A 15392-nucleotide genomic window follows, 5' to 3' on the forward strand; every position below is an offset into this window, starting at 1 on the left:
CGGGCGTGGCCGGTCACCGTCATGGGTGGTTTCGGTTGCGCCCTCTCGCGCACTGCGCCGTGCGAGTCGTGTTCGCCTGTCGGCGTCCTCGTCAGCTGGGCCTGGTCGGTTTGTCAGCGCTGCTGGCCGGTCAACACGAAGCTTGCCCGTGGGGATTTCTGTTCGGCCGGCTGTTCGGGCCTATTTGGCTTTGCAGGCGTCGGTTATTTCTTTGGTCTGTTGCATCTCACATCTAGGTGTGACGTCACCTATGAAAACAAAGACAAAACACTCCTGATTCCGATCCCCGCGCGTGACTTGTTTGTTTTGTTCTCGGTCTGCATTGTTTGTTTGTCCCACCCAACTCACCCAGTCCAGCTACCTGTCTGCTGGGCCTTGTTTGTGGCCTTTGTTTGTTCTGGGCCTTGTTTGTTGCTTTTTTTTCTGCCAACACAGCCAGCCCAACTACCCCGCCTCCTACTTTTTTGCCTATTTGTTTGTTCTGAGCCTTGTTTGTTGCTGTAGAAAAAGGTTGCTAGCTTGGAGAAGAAGCTAAACCCAGACAGCGTTTATGCAGCTTCGTGCCTGCTTTACAGCTGGCCAACGCACCCCACCCTCCTCTTCCCTTCGTCCTCCACCCCGCAGATCACTAGCTAATCCATCCCATCTATTCCCCCCACCCCTCCTCCCCTTCCCCCACAGCCGCCATGGATGAACAAGACTGAAGAAAGTAGGAGAAAAAGCAGAGGAAAAAGGCAAAAATTCCAGAAGTAATCATGACGGGCATGGAAGACAAGCAGGTGTTGTTGTATATCCTTGTAGCCTCTCTCTTTTCCATCTGTTGATTGGAGAAACAAAACAGAGGCTGGTCTGTAGTAAAAACACCATATCATGAGTTGGCTGTAAAAAAAAATTTGAAAATCTGTTGTGTTGTTCTCTGAATCAAGAAACATGGGTGAAAAAAAAAGAGCAGAGCATGTGTATGACATTCAGTCAAAATTTGGTGTGTGCCAAATGTGTGTTTGTAGTGTGCCAAATCAATAAACAAGGATTTCTGTGAATCAAGAAACAAGTTCAAGTCAGTGTGTTTGTAGTGTGAGAATGTTTGATGTAGGGAGGAAGTTGATTTGAAGAAAGAATGCATGCTGGCAAAATTTGGTCTGTGTGCCAATTAACAAGTACCAACTCTGCTAGAATCCCACTGTTGTAGTTTTCATGTTGATAGAAAAAATAGAGAAGAAAATCAAAAGTATATTGTGGTTTCAACTTTTAGTGTTGATCATACAGAAAACTCATGACACCTACACACTTTCAGTCTATGCATGCAAAAAATCATAAAGCATCAGGTTTTTGAATCATCTATTGGAGCGAAAAAAAACATTGAATTTTTGCAGCAAATGAATTGTCCTATGCAGGGGACTACATTGGAACTCAGGTACGATTGTGCTTCTAAAAAAATCTGATTCAAGACAGAAAGCAAAAAATGAAGTTTAAAGCTTACTTGTATGTTTTGATTGCAGCCAGTGCGCTCCCATTACCCGTGGTTTGGCCCAAGGATTTCTCAAATGCAAGGCGACAGGGTTAATTTCCTACAGATGATCCCGCCTTACTCATTGGCCTATCCGGGCCATCAGTTTGGAACATCGACACATCCTCTTGTTGTTGTGAGTAACAATTCCGTTCCGGTGACTGGACAACATGCTACCCCAGTTGTCAAACATAAAGAAAATGTGAGTATCTTGTGAGTATCCAAATTGATATAAAAACTGTATGTGCGTGAAAAATTTAACAGGGCAAAACAAATAATATGCAGGCATTAGTGTTGAGTCCAGGCTTTGGCATGAACATGTCATACACACAAATGTTGCTTGCAGCTGAATCGGAGGTTTGAACTGCTCTGTTGTTCATAAAAAAAGAGTATGATAGTTGGTTTGAGGATATTTGGCTTGAACTTTGCTTTTTATTTTGCAGGATCCTCTATTTGGTTCACCACACACAGAGTACTATCCTGTTGGGGCTGAGGTACGATCGCAAACTGAATTTTATAAAAAACATGAAAAACATGCACAGACACATATATGTTGAATAAGAGGGAGAAGTCTTATACATGTTTTTTCTCAACAAAAAATGCAGAACAAGACATTTATGGTAACTGGACGGAACACAAGGTTGAGCGAGCTAGCTGACATGGACAATCCAGAATCAAGCAACTACATTGAACAAGATGATCCTAGCAATTGGATTAACAGCCAGAGAGATTTCCAGGAGGCTGATTTAGCATTGCAAACTGTCACATGGGATGATGGCGTCCCAGCTCCTGGTGCAGAGCTTTTGCAGGCTCTAGGCATTTGTCCTGGAGACAATCAAAATGAAGACGATACATGCAGTGAACATTCAGACACCGATCCAGGTGCATTTAACAGAGAGCTAGTTGTTGCTGAAGAAGATGCTAATCAGGTAGTTGCTGGACATGGTGATGAACATGGTGATAACGAATCTGTGGACGATGACGTTAACCAATTCTCACCAGATGACATTGACAATTTCCTCGAGAATGATTCGGTTCTCGCTGCTCAAACTTGTAGCCAAGAGGTTCGCAGCCGCCATGTCCCGCAGATGGGTATGGACTTCGAAACATCGAAAGCAGCACAAGCATTCTACAAGAGCTATTCTTGCTTGTGTGGATTTGCTGTGCGAAAAGCATCAAACTACTGTGGCCAAACTAGCACAGGGGGTGGTGAGTCCCGATGTATTTTCAGATGCAACAGGTCAGGGAAGGTGCTTGATGAGGAACAAAAGGAGGCTAAGAGGAAACAAAGGAAGGAGAGGTGGCAAGAGCGAACTGGAAAGCTAGCACCAGAGACAAGGAAGAGGAAAAGGAATGTCATTGATGTCACAGGGTGTCAAGCTAAACTGGTAGTCAGCAAAAAATGGCAGATGGTTTATCACAGATATCAACCTCGAGCACAACCACGAGTTGAGTCCACCGGATGAATCAAAGTTTTTGAGATCGCATAAGCAAATGACGGATGAAGAAAAGTTGTTAGTGAGAACATTGAACTTAGCAAAACTGCCAACAAGAAAAATAATGGACATACTATCGTTTTTAAGGCATGGCCCGCTTCCATACACGAAGAAATATGTGACGAATGTGAGGGCATCGATCAGGAAAGAGAATGATGGCTACGATATGATGCAGCTGCCGGACTACTTCAGGAACAAGCAAGCAGAAGATCCAAGATACTACTACAAGTTTAAGGTTCATCCGCAAAAACCAAGCAAAGTGTTGTGCATTTTCTGGGCTGATGGCTACTCAAGGAAAATGTATGATCTGTATGGAGACAGCCTAAGTTTCGACACAACCTACAAAACTAACAAATACAATCTGCCATTTGCCCCATTTGTTGGTGTGTCCGGGCATGGACAGAACTGCTTGTTTGCATGTGCTATCATTCAGGATGAGACGATCAACACGTTCATTTGGCTCTTTCAGACATTCCTAGAGTGTATGGGCAGGAAGCAGCCAAGGACCGTTATCACGGACCAAGACACGTCCATGAAGGAGGCTGTCCCTGAGGTGTTCAACCTCTCCAAGCACAGAAACTGTCTGTTTCATGTGAAGAAAAAAGCTGAAGAGAAATGCTGCAGGACTTTTGTCACAAAAGGTGATCTCCATGCTGATTTCACAGACATTGTGCACAACTCCCTCACAGTTGCAGAGTTTGAAAAGTTGTGGCAAGAGATGGTGCAGAAGTATGACATTGGTGTTGTTAACTATTTCAAGATTATGTGGAAAGAGAGGAGAAGGTGGACACCTGTCTACTTCAAGACAGATTTTCTCCCACTCTTACACTCAACATCAAGGAGCGAAGGCATGAATGCCATATTCAAGGACAATGTAGCGTCGACCGACAATGTGATTAGTTTCATGACAGAATATGAGAAGATATCTGAACGCATACAAGACATGGAGAGGGAGCAAGACTCGTTGACAAGGACAACGAAACCAACATTCTGGGTGCACAATGAGCTTGAGATTAAGGCATCACGAATGTACAACCGGCAGATTTTTTACCGATTTCAGAAACAAATGAAGTTTGCTGCCCAACTGCATGTGGATGTTGTTGAAAATGGATTAAGGTTTGAGGTTTACAAGTCGAGCATGCTTGCGGAAAAAGATTTCAGGACACGACGTTACCTTGTACTAGCAAACCTGAAGCAAGAAAAATTTGCTTGCATCTGTGGGAAGTTTCAAAAGGATGGCATTGTGTGTGCACACATACTGTGTGTGCTTGTCAACCTGAACATGGCCGTCCTACCAGACAAGTATTATATTCAGAGATGGAAACCACAAGACAGAAAATATGTAAGAGACAAGCAGTTCAATGTTCCCATGGAACTGACTGAGGCAAGCAGACATTTGAGATATTCACAGCTATCAACAATTCTCAATGAGATGGCTTCCGATGGGGCAAGAACGAATCAAAAGTACTTGTATGTTGTGAACGAAAGTGAGAGAATATTTGCTGGGCTTGATGAGATGACCAAGGCAGATGAGTTGAGGGAGCTTCAGGCAAGAGGAGTTGCTGTGGAAAAAGAACCTCCAATACAAATGCAAGTACCCCACCCTGATGGCTATGACAACCTACAAGACCCAGATGTTGTTGTATCTAAAGGTCGACCAAAAAGTCGTTATCTAACAGCTAGAGAGAAGTTCCTCACAAAAAAACAAAGTAAATGCAGCCACTGCAGGAGCCAAGACCATAATATTGCTACTTGTCACAATCTGCATATTGATAAGTCTGAGTTTGAGAAGAAGAAACCAGCAACTAAAAAACCTACAGGTATTTATTTGTTTCCTATCATTTGCTTTTTTGTCATTAAAAATAAATAAGTCCATATTTGAAGAAAAGATCAAACTAGTAACTAACCAAAAAGAAAAAAACAGGTCCTTCTGATTCATCAACTAGCAAACAGAATGGAGCTAAGCGTCAACGAAGGAAGGCACCTGCCACACAGGTTGAAGGAGTGCTGTAGTTCAGGCAGAAGATTTTTGAAGAAAGTGAATCGAAAAGAAGACAAGTAACACCTAGGCAGTGCGGGAAACCTTGAAAAAAAGAAACATGTACCCAAAGCGGGAGAAAAATACTTCATTGTAAGAAATACGAGAGAAAAAATAAAACTTTGGTTGGTAATGTTTGTACCTGGATATAATACTTTGCACATATTATTTCTTCTATATTGCTTGAGGTGTTTCGTAATTTCATTTGCATTGCACTTTCTTCGCCCACCCCCCTCTCCTGTAGACATGTTTGAAAAAATCCGCTGTCTAGTGTATAAGGAGAAGAGACATAGCAGAAAAGAAAAAGGAAAGGTTAGAAATTTCTTGAATGATAAATGGCAAAAAAAAATTCATTGTTGATTGAAATCCAGTGAGCAGAAAAATTAAAAATGAGGTTTTACCTGCATTTGCTTCTCCTTTTCTTTTTGTCTTTGCGAAGTAGTTTCACCAAAAAAAATGATGCAATATATTCTTTAAAAATAGAAAAAGGAAAGAAGGTTCGAATAAGAAAAGCATTGGCACAGAAGACAAAACAAATACTTTCCATTACCCTTCACTGTAAAAATGTTTTTCATCCGAACAAAAAATTCTTTGCATTACTTTGGTATATCCGTTGATTTTCCCAAGATACTCATCGAGCGAACACAAAAAACATGTACAAAAAAAGAGAAAGACATCTAAAAAATCTAGAGTATTTATTTAGTTCTTCATTCTTTTTGCCCCTCCCCCCTTGTAGATCAATGCTGTCCTCAACTCCCTGAGAGAAAGTTTGTATGTTAGTTTATTGTCTTTCCTCTATATGTGAAGAAACGGGAATAAATTTGTTGCTGTAAAATACCAGTTTATTGACGAAAGTACTTGACAAGTCTTTTGGCATCATCATCAGTGTTATGATTGCTGAAGAGGATATCAACAGCAAGTCTGACCCTTGCATCTGCCACGTCCTTCATCCTGAATTGGGGCTGGAGAGGATTCCGCGAAGCAAAAGTTTGCATCCACTTGAGCACAAAAATCCCGCAAGCATCTCTGTGTTTTATGCAGAAAAGAAATGATTAAAAACAACATGAACATACATTGATCACAGAAAAGAAAATGAAAAACAAGCATCTTTGGATGTGTTTTTGTGTTTCCCACAAAAAAAAGAGTGGAAATGTACCTTCCAATTTGCTTAGGCATGTTTGGGTATTCTATACCAAAGTTTCTGAACCCCATTCTCCTGAGTCTCGACTCTTCCCATGTTTTGATAAAATTGTTTATCTATGAAAAGTTGAAGAATGGAACACGTAAATGGCTAATTTGTTGCAGTACCAAAATCAAGAGAAAGGACAACTAAAAAATATAACAGTCTCAAAAAACATTGCTCTTACCATCAAATCTTTTACCTCCATGTGAAAGGGTGACTCGCCATAATAAACTGAATCTAGGAAAATGAATTTTCTTGCAACAATATCAACAATAAACAATATCCAGTGCTCGTGATGTACTGATGGAAAAAAACAGCTGCAAAATTTGGGAACAGATTGTGAGGGTATGAAAAAAAAGAAAAACAGAAATAGAAAGACAAACTTGTAAGCTGTCGGGTTAATATCAATTTTGCACCATACACGTTCACTTTCATGTAGAGGCAATGTTGTTCCTGCTCCACTAAAACTTATAAGTGCTCTCCTTCTCATTAATATCCTTCCTTCTTCAGTAGTCCATGCTTGAAGAAAATAATCCTATTTTGAGGCAAAAAAAAATTAAAAATGTCAAACTTCCACATAAAAAAGTGCGTTAATTGTTGTACGAACAAAATTAATAACTTCAGAAAGATGTTTTGAGTTGAAAAAACGTTTTAGTTGACCTGAAATTGTACTTACATCGATAGTAGTGAAGAAGTAGTGCTTCTTTGATTGCCTTGGATGGTTATCACGAAAGAGCAACCGGCAGAAAACATTGAAAACATAAGCTTCCACATGTCCGTTGGTGTCGAATGAATTGCCGAGTTGTCCAAGGGATAGACTGGTTTTATCGACCAACACTGCCCTTCTATCAGGTTCAATTTTGCTTAGTGCCACAATGTTGCTGTGTAGCTGCTTCTCAAGTGGCGTGAGAGGGCCTCTCAGATCGTTATCGAAAGGTGAGCATTGATACTTGCTTGGGCGTACAAGCCTTTTGGGAGGCAGATTTTCCTTGCCACTTGAGTAACTGCCTAATGTAAGGTTGCTGTTTTACAGATTGTCTGCTGTGTTTACCATGTTAGAGCATGAACCATTGAATACTCTCTCCCCCAGAATTTGAACGTCCGGAGATAACTACAAAACATACAAAAAATAGCAGAACATTAATGATTAGCTTGTGTTGTATTAATAAAACATAAAAGAAAGTTATTGGTACACAGAAAAGACGGAAACACAGATTTACTTGCAACTCATCGATGACAGGGATTGGTTGATCTTTGGTCCCATCTTGGTCATCTTCTTCGATGACCTCGTCTGTAAAAAGCCTCTTGCCAATAAATGGTGTTGTCAAGTAACTCTGCAAATTTGGACAAAATGTTGAAAGGGATGTGTTCAGTAACTAACCAAAAAAGAGCACCACAAACAGAAAAAAACATTTAAAATACCCCCAAAAATAAACATCACAGAAGCAAATATAGTAACGTAAAAAAAAGAAAAAGGTTGAAGGCAATTGGATTTATACCTTCTTGTTCTTTTGTGATGAGCTTACATAATTCTCATAGTTCCGTGTTCTCATTGGGTAATAACACGTTTTTGCATTGTCCCATGTCTTTGGTGTGTGTGCGGCAGGAGATGTCTGAAAAAAAAAGTGTGGCATTTTAAAATCAATCACAAAAAAGGGTGAGTGTGCTTTTGGGTATCTAAAAGGAATTTGCTTATAAACGAAAGGTAGCAACGACAAAAAGAAAGGGAAGAAAAGTCAGAAAAAAACATACCAAGTCAATAATGTCGTCTATTTCTTCGAACCCAGGAAGAAAGTTTCTGTACTTGCACATTTCTGTTGTCGCAGGCTCTTTCTGCGCACAATGTATGGATGAATCACCCTGTGCTGTTTGCTCATGCTAGAAAAGACAAGGAATAAAAACAGAAACAAAAAGAAAACACTTAGAGATGGCTTTTGCAGATGGTAAGAGGGTTTTTCATACACTAGTACATTTGATAAAAAGAGATAGCACCTGTGAGCTAAATCCTTTGATTATGTCCTTACTTGTATTCGATTTATATTTTTTCTTAGCTTCCTGAAATGAATAAAAAATTGAGTGGGTGAATTTTGTAGCAAAAAAGGTGAAGTCAAAAAAAATGCGTGTGGACAATAATTACCTCTATTTGGACTTCATATGCATTCGAGTCCATGTCTAGATCGCGCCACAGTTCTGGCTCTGTTATTTCGTTCCCACAATCATCATGGTCAACAAAAATTCTGCAGCTAGGTGCCATATCATCAAAAAAGAAATACTTTTGTCTTGCAATGTCCAATGGATGCATAGTGTGTTGGAAATCTTCCACATGTTTATGCTTGTCATCTATACCGCCTTCACATATGAAAAAAGAAAAAAAAGAAAAAAGTTAAAACAACTGACAAAAATCGGTTGTTACCGGTAACATGAAGAAAAATGATTGACATGTGTACTGAATGAAAAAGAGAAGAGTTGTTGGAAGTACTATTTGATAGTGGTATGTTGATATCAATATCAAGTCCTGCATGTTTCCCCTGCTCCCTGACTTCATTGAAACGAAAATCATCTGGCACAAAAAGAAAAAGAGGCATGAACAATAAAAATTAAAAAGAAACTGCAAATCTTCAGTAAAAGAAAATGTCTATAGGAGTAAGCTCATTTTGGAGACATGGGTCTGAATGTTTTTTGTTGGAAAAAACCTTGGTTATTGTTGTCTTGTGGGAAGGCAGTGGTATCTAATTCCACACACTCAATTGCTGCTGCTTTGTTTGCTTGATACATTGTCTTGCTTTCGGTGCAATGCTGAGTTTTAAAAAAAGAAGAAGAAAAAGGTTGAGTTACATGTAAACAAAAAAAACACAGATCAAACAAACTATCAAAAAAATGATGGTGCTAAGAGAAGCTCAAAGAAATTCCTTGGAGGGTGTACCTCAGATTGATTACTGTTAACAGCGTTATGTTGGAAACCTGAGAAAGTTGGTGGTACATGTGTGCTGGCTTCATCCTTTGAATTCATATCTTGTTCTGTCGTTTCGAGTGCTCTTGCCAATCTAGCTGATAACAACATGTAGTTCAGGCTAGTGCTCTTTTCAGGTGCTTCTTTTTGAGTCGAACAATCACTAGCATTGCACTTGGGAAAATTGGTATCTGCATCAAGCATATTCATCTCTGGTTGTTGTGTTGCGACGTTGCTATTCTGCATGGTTTGTTCCTAACCCACAAACATGCCCAAAAAAAGCATGGTTGTCAGAGATATTTGTAGAATTCTTGGTGCAATAGAATGCTTTAACATTTGTTGTTCATATATATCTACATTTTTTAACAATTCCACAATTCACTCCCTCGCAGGTTAGTTTGCAGGAAAAAGGTGCATGGTAAGGGACAATTTCTTTTAAAAGAAGATGTGACTATAAGGGGTTTTAAAAAAACAATAACCATTACAACTTCTTTTTGGAGCTCTTTCGTGTGACCATTGCCCGGTACTGACTGCATTTCAGCTTCCCCTCCTTCCACAGCTGCTTCAAGTCTGCTTCCCTGTGAAAATTATTGAGAGAAAAATTCAGAATATCGCAAAAAAAATGTGCTGAACATTGCACATGCAAAAAACATGGGTTTTGAAAAAAAAATTACAAAAAGGAGAAAAATACCTTTATTTTAACTTCCAATATATTGTCCTTAGTTGTTGAAGTTTCTGACTGCTGTGTACTAGTCTTCATTCTCTTCTTCCTGCCTCTTCCATCTGTCAACAATATAGGGGGGTTGTCATGTAAATTAAAAAACAAACAAAGAATTAGAAGAAAAAGAATGAAAAAAATGATTCAAAAACACACCACTGTTTATCTCAATCCCATTGGAATCAACTCTAATAGTACTTCCAGACCCATTATCTTCGTTAGTTGGCATATACAAATGGTCGGAGGACTCTAACTTCTCGGTATGTTGAGAGCCATCGAAAGAAGAAGAAACAATGTTCAAAGTGTCTAGCAGCACTTGTTTTGCTATCAGACATGTGGACAGGTTTTGATCTTTTACGCGCTCCTGGAAATTGAGGAATATATCTTCTTTGATCTGACAAGCAGAAAAAGATTCCACAAGAAAATCAAAAAATATAGAAAAAAAGAAAGGGAAACCAAAATAGCTAAAATTAGGTGTTGAAGTTGCTGTCTGCATCAAGTCTGATACATTTTACCTTCTCTGGAAAAGAGTTGCCTAAGACCCTATGTATAGCTTTTCTGATGTTAGAGTTCTTGGAGGTGCTTGCCCATGCACCATCAGTTTGTGCATAGCAAGTTTCTGCCTCATCTTTGATCTGCCAACAAAAAGTAAAAGAGTAAACAAACCAACATAAATAGGAGTAGATGTGAACAAACAGAAGGTACACATTAAAAGACAAGAGGGAAAATTAAAAACAGATTATGATATTTACTTGGAGAGCTCCATAGAGTCCATCTTTCCCGAGGAGCATATCACTGAAATGTTTAATGGTTTGTAGTGCTGGAGGGATTGTTATTGATCCAAAATTGTTGAAGTCTAGACACCGAACCTGCAAATAAACAACAAAATACAAATGAAAAACCTTCAGTATGTTTGATGAGAACACAGTGCTCCTAAAAAAATAAAAAATAAGTTAACAAAAAAGTTACATATAAACAAAAGAGAAAGGAGCATACTGCTAGCTGATATATGCAGCCTCCCAAAGTTGTTGTTATCCGTTTCTCCTTCAGCTTGTCTGATTGATATTTCTTGACATAAGAGATATTCCATGTATGGACGAAAGAGCACCAATAAAGATCTTTATACTTTGACACATCAACAAGGGCTCCCAAATATTTGGTGCTTGGCTTTGTGTTGGATGTGGGACACAGGAAGGTTGCTAGTGCGACAGTCAAGAAGCAGCGAAGATAAACGTCGTCAGGCAGCTCTTCCTTCATAAGCTTATTTCTGAAGAAACTTATTGATGGAAGATCTGTTAGCCCAAACAGTGATAGAAACTCCGCTTTCCCGGACTCCTCGTCGAGCACTCTGATCTTTGTTCTTCCTGCTGGTATACCAAGAACTAATGATACGGCTTCAGGGTTGAGAGGGACTGATTTGCCACCAAGTACAATTGCTTCCTCTTTTGTGGATATGTTGTCTGCGACCCATTGAGCAAAAGGCCTTGGAACATAACAATCTTCTAGCTCGAGCAAGTATCCAAAACCGCCGTTCCTCACAACCTCCATCCTATGATTGCTTTGGCACACAACATCAACAATCTTCGCGAAATATCCAATGCTAAACCTGCTGTATGCAGTTGCTCTTCCTTTGTTCATGTGCCCTTTGGCTTTTCCTTTCTCTGGCCTTGTCCTCTGAAAATGAAACAAATAGCAAGCATTAAAATGGCCGAGGAGCATTATTCTCTAGAAATAAGATATGTGGTTTTGGCTCAGAAATGTTAACAATGTGAAAACTATGAAAAGCACAAAGTTACCTTCTTCCTTTTCTCTTTCAAAGCACTCCTCTCCTGCTTCCTCTCTTGTCTTTTCTGTAACTGTAGAAATAAAGGAAAGTTTCTGTCAAAGAATTGAACTTATGAAAAACAACACAAGAAAACAAAAAACAGTAGCTTCTTCTAGTTCAAAACACATTACAAATGTTCTCAGGCCATCGATCAGGATGCCGTCTGATGCATCTGATTCTGTCATATCAACTATACTTTGCTCCTCTTGCTCATCCATGCTATCATCCCCTGAACCATCATTTTTACTGTTGTTGTTTGACTCCAAAGGCTCGGGAATTGTATCTTTGTTTAAAAGCTCCTGTTTTAAAAAAACACAAAAAAAGAACCTGAGTTAAAAAAAAGTTATGGTGTACATTGAGAAAAACTACAGTACTAATTAAACCAGAGCATTGACTATTTACAAAGCTGAGACTACTACTAGGAAAGGAAAAAAAGATCAAGTCATCCTCTCTAAGCATTTACTCATGAGTTGAAAAACTCTGAACATTGACTGATGGTCAACTCTCTGATAAAAAAACAGATTACTGAATATTACTGAAAATCATGTTTCAAACTATCTGAACATTGACTGATCCTCCTCGTTTGTTAGCTGGCTGAAATGATTCTGTAGAGTTACTGGTCTCTATATGCTGCACTGATGGTGCACTTATAGTTGGGCAGGCAAAAGCATTAGACATAAATAGCTTGAGGAAATAAAAAATAAAAAAACATGATCCTCTCTGAATACTAACTGGTGAGACGCACTCTCTGAATATAAAAATGCATGCTCTCTGAACAAAATAGAAAAACCGAAAAACACATGATGTATGCTCTGGAAAAAAAATTAGTTTATCGGGCAAGAACAATGATGTTAGACACAAAAAAGGACTAGGATTTGTTTGACGGGCAGATAACAGTTTGCTGGCTTGATTTACAGAGTCAACTCTGAAAACTTACAAAATCAATTTACAGTGACTTAAATTACAGAGTCAGCTCTGAAAAATTAAATACTCAACAAACTACATATCATCATTGTTCATCAACTAAACACCTCTGCCATCCCCACCCCCACCCCCACCCCCTAGCACAAAAAATGTTTCGGATAAGAAACAACAACCACAAGCTAGGCTGAAGTAATCACTTTAGGAAGCTAGCTTCGAAAACACACTATATGATTTGGTTGTTGCTCACTTCAAACAAAACAACAAACCCAAAAATCAACATATATGCGTACTGCCATTCGTTTGTTAGGTGTTGCAAACAACCCCCTGTTGGCTCAACGGGCTCTTTACTCTGAATAATATTGAATAATACTAATAAGAAGTATACTAAATAATACTAATAAGAAGTATAACAAACTATGTCAGAGGAGGCGTGCCCACTACTTCATGTCTGAAGTCTAAAAAAACAGAACAAATCTGTATTCAGTCAATAAAAATAACATCAAAACCAGCCATCTCTTCCACTCCATGTAAGTAAAACAGTATCCCATTCCGCAAATAACATGCTTACAGCCAAACCCAGGCATGTGATATGCCTCTGTCGACAACTGTTGGGATTTGACATACACAACACAAAAGATCAGTTAAAACAGAAAGGCAAACAGAAAGACACTCTTATATTTTCATGATGTTAGCACTTTACTTGGGCAGGCAAAAAATGGCATTAGACGTACTAGGTTAAGGAAACTGACAAAATACTGAAGATACACGCAATATTGATGTGTAGCGAGCTGAACAATGAAAAAAGACGACCCTCTCTAAAGATTGACTGGTTAGAAACACTCTCTGAACATTGGTACATGCTCTCTGAAGCTGATGCATGCTCTCTGAACAAAAATTACAAAAACTAAAAAATACTTGATGTATGGTCTCTGAAAACTTGCAAATCAACTCTACCGTGGACTTAATTACAGACTCAACTCTGAAAAAATTACATACTCAACAACATGCATAACAAACATCTTCACGCGCCCAAAAATCAAACATATATGCCTGCTACCATTCATTGTTGGGTGATGGAAAAACAAACCTACCATTCAGTAGCATCACCTAATAAAAACCTACCATGTTCAGTATAACATCGCGCCTACCATTCATTCAGTATTGCATCCTGCTGTAGGATCCTTCAAGTACCCAGCAGAACAGAGCATCACATACATACACAAACAACTAACAGCTACCACCCCTCACCTCCCTTACTTAGCCTTCAAGGACCCCACGAGCCAGGACAAAATTTCAGGAAAATCGAGTTGGATGGCCACAATTTTGACTAATTTTGACGGTGTGAAGCAACAAAATCAAGCAGGTTGGAGGGATGGAGGAGGAGGTGTGCTGCTCACTGGATTGGGTAGCTCCTCGGCTACGGGGAACTCCGGGACTGTGGGGACGACCCGCGGAGTTGGCTTGTTGGCGGCGCACAGGTCGTCGACGGTGGGGACGGTGCGCGACGGTCGCTTGTCGGTGGTGCAGAGGTCGTAGACGGTCGTCATGCCGCGACCCTCGCCTCCCGCGCGGTGCTCGTCCGCCATGTCTGTGGCGAGTGCCTCGCCCGTCGCGCGGAGGTGCACTACGGGGGGGTCGTCGGCGGCCAGCTCAGTCGCCATCGCCTTCGAGGTAGTCGCCCCCGTCTCCTCCTCCTCTGCTCCACCTCCACGATTTCAAACAGTGCCACGCGAAAAAATGCACAGAGTAAATGTGTCGGTGTGGATAATTATGAGAGATCCGTTGCTGCTTTGGTATATCTTGTAGAAATCCCCTGGAAAAACTTAAAAACTATTTCAATTACAAAAATGATGCTTCCCTCTCTAGTAGCAAAAAAACTTCTTGTTTGTGGTTTGAACTAGCAAGTAGGCAGTGAGGAAAAACTTCAAAAATTTGCAAGACAAACATGACAAAATAAATTCGAACATTGAAAACAAACTAAAAAAACGTTGAGTTAAAAAAACAAGTTGTTGTTGAGCTTTTTGAGCTGTTACAAAAACTAAATGGTCAACCTGCATAAAAAGACCACCGTGGGTGCATGTGACACTCGACCATGACTTTTCCACCTACGTTAGGCTCGGCATGCTGACAAAAAAACACCGGCGTCTTCTTTGTACAACAGCCAACAAATTGCCCGCCATGCTAGTGTCGTTTATCTGTGCAAAAAAAGGGCATGGTGAACGACATCTTGGGCCCTGTCTGCCATCAAAGATAGCCTGATACCTACGAAGGTCACCAGCAAAATATTGTCCACTACCAAACCGTGACATAAACTCCATGTTCAATAAGGGAATGGTCAACAAAAAGATGTTGGTGGGGGTCAACAAGAACAGTAGCAAGACCAACACACAACAACAACAACAACAACAAACAAAAAAACATAAAAAACATCTCAAAAAGCTTGAGGCTTGACTATGAACTAGGGCAACTACAAAAAGTACACCTGCTCGAGTTGTGAAACACAAAAACATCTTGAGTTGCGACTCGGGGGGTGGAGTTGCAACTGGGACGAATACAAAACGTCTTTTGCGAGTCGGGGGGTGGAGTTGCAACTAGGGCGAATATAAAATGTCTTGAGTTGCGAGTCGGGGGTGGAGTTGCAACTACGATGAAACACAAAACATCTTGAGTTGCGATTCGGGGGTGGAGTTGCAACTGGGATGAAACACAACAACATCTCGAGTTGCGACTCGGGGTGGTGTTGCAACTAGG

At 40.1% G+C, this 15392-nt stretch overlaps 2 protein-coding genes across 11 annotated transcripts; one reads left to right on the forward strand and one right to left on the reverse strand.

The window, feature by feature from the left end:
- The first annotated feature begins 227 nt into the window (after positions 1-227).
- Positions 228-5216, forward strand: LOC109751250 (protein FAR1-RELATED SEQUENCE 5). 2 transcript variants are annotated; one of them, XM_020310148.4, is made up of 6 exons: positions 228-1414; positions 1500-1709; positions 1793-1864; positions 1951-2001; positions 2113-4823; positions 4928-5216. In XM_020310148.4, exons 5-6 carry the CDS (start codon positions 3002-3004, stop codon positions 5014-5016), a joined length of 1911 nt encoding a protein of 636 aa, XP_020165737.1. In that variant the 5' UTR covers positions 228-1414; positions 1500-1709; positions 1793-1864; positions 1951-2001; positions 2113-3001; the 3' UTR covers positions 5017-5216. The 2 variants fall into 2 exon arrangements, with proteins under 2 accessions (XP_020165737.1, XP_020165739.1); XM_020310150.4 differs by lacking the exon at positions 4928-5216 and having other exon boundaries at positions 2113-3379.
- A 348-nt stretch (positions 5217-5564) lies between these two features.
- LOC109751239 (uncharacterized) lies at positions 5565-14622 on the reverse strand. 9 transcript variants are annotated; one of them, XM_073509940.1, is made up of 23 exons: positions 14039-14622; positions 11849-12016; positions 11689-11748; positions 10889-11566; positions 10645-10761; positions 10408-10527; positions 10049-10286; positions 9866-9957; positions 9660-9752; positions 9148-9429; positions 8918-9020; positions 8704-8784; positions 8362-8573; positions 8249-8279; positions 7977-8102; positions 7724-7837; positions 7445-7558; positions 6901-7335; positions 6646-6759; positions 6409-6541; positions 6198-6298; positions 5880-6067; positions 5565-5798 (listed from the first exon to the last, which is right to left on the reverse strand). In XM_073509940.1, the coding sequence occupies exons 1-15, from the start codon at positions 14300-14302 to the stop codon at positions 8098-8100; spliced, it is 2544 nt and encodes an 847-aa protein (XP_073366041.1). In that variant the 5' UTR covers positions 14303-14622; the 3' UTR covers positions 5565-5798; positions 5880-6067; positions 6198-6298; positions 6409-6541; positions 6646-6759; positions 6901-7335; positions 7445-7558; positions 7724-7837; positions 7977-8097. The 9 variants fall into 9 exon arrangements, with proteins under 9 accessions (XP_073366041.1, XP_040256411.1, XP_020165728.1 ...); XM_040400477.3 differs by having other exon boundaries at positions 9654-9752; XM_020310139.4 differs by having other exon boundaries at positions 7445-7515; positions 8217-8279; positions 9654-9752; positions 14039-14621.
- Positions 14623-15392: the final 770 nt, after the last annotated feature.

This window comes from Aegilops tauschii, chromosome 1 (genome assembly GCF_002575655.3).
Source record: "Aegilops tauschii subsp. strangulata cultivar AL8/78 chromosome 1, Aet v6.0, whole genome shotgun sequence".
In the NCBI taxonomy this organism is placed as follows: Eukaryota; Viridiplantae; Streptophyta; class Magnoliopsida; order Poales; family Poaceae; genus Aegilops; species Aegilops tauschii.